We start from the raw sequence: 5,693 nt of genomic DNA on the forward strand, positions 1-5,693 counted from the left end.
TATATATATATATATATATATATATATATATATATCTACGTAACTTGACACTGTCATATATCTACATTATAAGACACTGGTCAGATTTTGCAAACGACATGTGGTTTGGTATATATATATAGTGTGCAATTTAAAAAGTAGAGAATATTAGAAGAGAGTAAATCTAAAATAATCGATTTTAATATTTTTATGTCGTCACAATCAATAAAATAAATTTTATAAAACTGATATATTTCAGAAATAATAATAAGTTTTACATTGCAATAAAAAAATTAATATAATTTCAAAATTAATTATTTTTTTATTTAAAAATGTATAATGTTTAAACTTGTGGATTTTTAAATAAAATAAATGTTTGACAAAAAAATTGCTATTTTATATATAATGGGATTCCAACTTATATTTAAATAACAAAATTAATTACATATAATTTGATTCCATATGAATGTATTTTTTCACTGATTTTGAAAGTACAAATCTATGATTATTCTTTTGGATTTACTTACTTTTGTTTTCATAGGTAATATTATTGCGAATTATTTATCGTAATGAATGACTGATATTAAAATGGAGGAACATGACTATTTTGATTTGTATTAGAGAGCAATATACAAAGAACCAACACCGATCAGTCTTGAAATTATAGTAACCAATAAAATACCGGTCTTATACACATTGCAAAATATATAAATATAGAAGAATAACAACTAAGATTTTCGTAACTATGTAGTAGTCGATAATTATAATATTAATTTATAGGCCCTTGCATAGAAAATTGATCGCAATTCAATACGAGTTGTATCATGTTTATATTGGGCTCATATTGGGCAAACGATGCACAGAAACCTGTAATATGTATGCTTCTCGTGTAAAATAGATATTGTAAAAATGAAAATTCTTTACAACCATTGACACGTAAAAGTGCTGTGTACCTTTGTAAATATTAATTGGATTAATTATCTGTATATAATAATTAATTATTATTAGTTGGCAAATTGTGTTCTTTCATTGCGTAGTAAATTTTCCTCCGCAAGAACTATTCGAGAATCTTTGTGACATATATTATGATAGTTAATCTTCATTAAAAATTTTTATTAGCTTAGGTAATTGTAGTCTGAAGTCACTGGACCTACTAAATACGCAAATGTTTAAAACATAGCACATAACGTAATAAAAATCCCAATCCCGTATAATCAAATTGTTTGACAATACGAATATATCGATAACAACTTTTATCCTTAGATATCTTTGCGGAGCTACATTTTGCAAAAAAAAAAGAAAAAAAAAGAACAAAACAAAAACAAATAAATACGTAATATTCAAGTTAGAATTTTAGAAATTTAAAATTTTTAAAATTTTAATAAGGTAAACGTCCCATTAGTAAAGTAAGTGATCGAATATGTACAATACCTATATCCGGATTTACACAAAATTTATTATTATTAATTTCAAATGCTTTTTTATTACTGTATTATAATTTATTTGCATTTAAAGATTACAATTAAATTATAATATTACGTTTAAAAAAACGTGTTTGAGACTAATATTAATTAAATAAATAAAGTTTTATGTAAATGTTATATTAGTTTCAAATGCTTTTTATCTTAAAGATAAATTTGAATTGTCTTTTGTCATTAAAAATCTATTTATATTAATATTTCCCATCAGTATATTAATTTTCTAATTGTGATCGGACACTGGAACAATTATCCCTGGATGTCCAGTACATTGACGCATTCTATTATTTATTTAAATATTTTAATTAATAATTGTTATAAATTCAAGTTATAATTTTTCCTTGCTTAAGGGAGTTTTGAGTTTTCAAACGAATATAAATATTTATATTATATAAAAATCTTTCTAATACTATAAATTGTATTATTTATGACAATCTATGTTTAAACATCCAATTTCTGAGACATTTACCTTATATAAATTGTATATGAAACATTTGTTCAGTTTTTGTTTTTTTTCTAATATAATAAATAAATATAAATAATTACAATGTGTTGCAATACAATTACCTCGACAATGTATTGGAATACATTGCCGGGATAATATAATTAATGTATATGTACACATCATATTTTTTGAGAAATATCGAAATTGTTATAAAACAAAGAAATCTTTAAAATACTTGCATGCAATAGTCTTAAACAATGTTGGCAAAGACTAATGTTTTTTTTTTAAGAATAAAATTGTTTCTTCTTAAATATTTTTTTAATGCTTCAAATATATGCTTTAAACAGTATTATTAAAAAAACATGTTTAAAACAACAGCATGTTTTAAACTGCTTAAAATATTTTAACATATTTTTTATCAACTCTGACTTTAAATGCTTGGATATCTATGGATTTTTTTTCTTTTCTTCCTTTTTAAGTGCTTTATGTTAAATTGAACTAAATCACATTTTAACATAATTTAAACATCATATGCAGAAGACGGTATATTAATGAATTTCTTAGAAATAAAAAAAAATACTTCATATTCATTAACAAAAAATTTAATAATGATGCAACAGCTACTTGATAGCAATTTGATCAAAAAAAGGAAAAAAGAAGACTTTAGATAAGATAAAGATTTACTTGTATAGAATTAAATGACACGGACGACAAAGTTAATGTCCGAATTATTCTACGTATGGCAATGCTTAAAGTGTTACCATAAGACACTTTCGGATATATAAAAAATTCATGTACCTTCACAGTATAATATTAAAAATGTACGGCGCGTGTATAACATAGTGTATACTCGTATATACGAAATCGAATAAAAACTCTTTAACAGTAGACCCAGTGCTTTAGACTCAGCACTCGAATACCGTTACGACGACTTAATTGTTTTCATTGTCATCTGCGTGTATACGCGTACAGCCGTACATATTCGTTAAATATTTTCCTCTGTGAACACGCGTACGTGTCTCTCCAATCGAGTACAATGGAAACGTCGATTGCCGTTATCTGTACGTCGATCGGCGCTAAATAATCTTAACTAAATTTCGTAGTACCGACGGTAATTGTAGCTATATAATTTAGAAGAGGACAGCGAATTGCTAACCAGTTAGCGTAACTGTCCCACATAGAATTCAAGTTGAACCAAGCCAGTTCGAAAACCGGTTCAAAACTAGGATTAACACTGTTGTTACAACTTCGACGAGTTCAGTTTCTAACATGCCACAGGCACGTGGAAAAGCGTCCACGGAGCGTGAAGCACGGATATATATAAGAGCAGGTATTTTTACTCACGTAAAAAAAAAAACATTAAATAACTGTGATTTTCCTGAGGATGTTATGCATTTAAACACAAGGTAGCATATGGTTAAACTACTATAATACTAAATAGTAGTATTAGTAAATATACCTCATACAGAAAGCTTTGTATTGTAGATGAGGTACTAAGATCAATATGCCATTTTATGTCTTAACTTCCCCAGTTTGATCGCAATTTTCTAGTAGAAATGTGAGTAAAAGCACCTTGTATTCTTACATCGTGGTCCTGGGAAAAACTCGTCAATATATCCATATATTCCATCAATACTCGATCAAAATGTAAAAGTATAGTTCCAGTTTTCTGAGAACTGTACGCTGTAATCTCGCTATAAGTACAGCGCGAGCGATCGCGCTGAGTCGTTCAACTCGTCCCGATTGCAACAATGAGAGCGCCAAATGAACATGGCAGAACGATAGATGATCTGGGGATTCTTATTCAATTCTCGGTATTTACAGGCTCGCGCGCGTGATGAATTCGCACGTGCTTGTTGTGATTGGATTTGGTGCCACTGGACTTGCCGCAGATGTGACATGTATATGGCCGCGCACCCGAGTGCACCCGCAAATGCTCTTTGAGATAGTACGAGCGATGGAAGGTCTTGTTGCACACATCGCACGTGTACGCTTTGTTCTCCTCGTGTTCCTTCACGTGTCGTAGACAGTTGTACTTGCGAATGAATTGCGCGCCGCAGTAGTTGCACGTGTATGGCCGCACGTTCCGATGAGAATTCATGTGCGCCGTGTAGTCGCTATGACGGTAGAATGCCGCGCTGCATTGATTACATTTGAACGGTTTGGTGCTGCGCGCTGCATGCGTCCACTTGTGTAGCTGCAGATTCCACTTGGTGCTGAACGCTTTGGAGCAGACCTGACACTCATATGGTCGCTCGCCGTTGTGCACACGCATATGTACCGCCAGCGACGATCGCAAGTAAATACACTTGCAGATCGGGCACTCGACGTTCTCGCTTTCGCGCTGAGCGTCGGGAACGAATCGGCGATTGTGGGCGCGACGCATATGACGCGTCAGGCTAGCCATATGGATAAATCGCTCATTGCAATACGTGCACGCCTTGGGCTTTTCATCGTGCGTCTCCTTGTGCCAGGCAAGCTTCTTCTTCGTGTGGAATACTTCGCCGCAGTGGCATATGTAATCTTTAAGTTTCTTCTTGATATTAAGGTGATGCCTATTTTTGTGCTGGGTCAAATTCGAATATCTACGGAAAGTTTCATTGCACAGACTACACCTGACGGGCGCGTTGCCAGTGTGGCCATTGGTGTGCTCCTCTAGTTTTTGCTTAGTGAGAAACGCCTTGTCACACACGGTACATGGGAACGGTTTGATGCCCAGGTGACGTTTCATGTGAAGTTTGAAGTTCTGCTTGCGATAAAAATACTTGCCACACTGTCCGCACTCTAACGGATGTATCTTCAAATGAGCGTTGAACAGGAACACTGATGGAAATTCCTCGTTACATATCTGACACTTGGCGGTCTCGCGTATGCGTTTGTTCACGTCGGCGATATGCATGCGTCGGTGATGCGCCTGCAGAGACTTCTCGCTATTGAATCGCTGATTGCATATCGTGCAGACCACCTCAATATTCGACGGTATCACTAGATTCTCGCCGATCTTCTGGTCGGCCTCGGCCTTCGTCAAACCGTCCGATCCAGGCTGTGACGGTGGCTGCAGTTGGTGCAACATCGGTTGCTGATGATGATACATGTGCTGTTGCATATGTATACTCGGCATAAATATATCGTCGAACATATTCATGCGACTATCCAGCAACTTAATGTCCTTTACTTCTGGTTGATCCAACTGATCTCTACTACTACTGGGCATTGCATCCTTATGCACCGTTGTGCTATGAACTCTACGTTCCTTCGGACAATCAAACACTTCGCTACAGTGGGAACACTTGAATGTTCGTTTGGTTGGTGTCTTCCGATCTCGATCCAGAAACAAACTCGAAGTAAAGTGTGTGGCCAACGATCTACTGTCCAATAATGGCCCGCTGATCTCGTTATCGGATCCTTCTGATTCTTCCCAGCTTTCTCGAGCCAACAGATCGTAAGAGGTGGACATACGCGAAGATTCTTGACCCATGTACAACTATACAGTAAAAATGCGTTTTAGACACACGAATTTTACATAATTGATTATGCAAATAATCAACACACACACACACGCGCGCGCGCGCACACACACACACATTCATTGTCATTTTTTAATTATGAATGATAACAAAAGATTTTACATTTGTCTTATTTTTTACATTTGTATTATTAGGTTTATCACTATTTAACTTGCACAACTTTTAATTTAGCTATATTTGTTTTATGTAATATGTGTGTGTGTGTGTGTGTGTGTGTGTGTGTGTGTGTGTGTGTGTGTGTGTGTGTGTGTGTGTGTGTGTGTA

General features: G+C 34.1%; 1 protein-coding gene across 1 annotated transcript in view; it reads right to left on the reverse strand.

Annotated features, from left to right (window-relative positions):
- Positions 1–3,706: 3,706 nt before the first annotated feature.
- LOC105619883 overlaps positions 3,707–5,693 on the reverse strand; it is a 5,382-nt gene continuing 3,395 nt past the window's right edge. The window contains exon 3 of the mRNA XM_012201400.1: positions 3,707–5,386. Within this exon, the coding sequence (XP_012056790.1) occupies positions 3,707–5,386 (1,680 nt within the window). The remainder of the gene's footprint in view (positions 5,387–5,693) is intronic.

The sequence above is a fragment of the Atta cephalotes genome (genome assembly GCF_000143395.1).
Source record: "Atta cephalotes unplaced genomic scaffold scaffold00023, whole genome shotgun sequence".
Classification (NCBI taxonomy): Eukaryota; Metazoa; Arthropoda; class Insecta; order Hymenoptera; family Formicidae; genus Atta; species Atta cephalotes.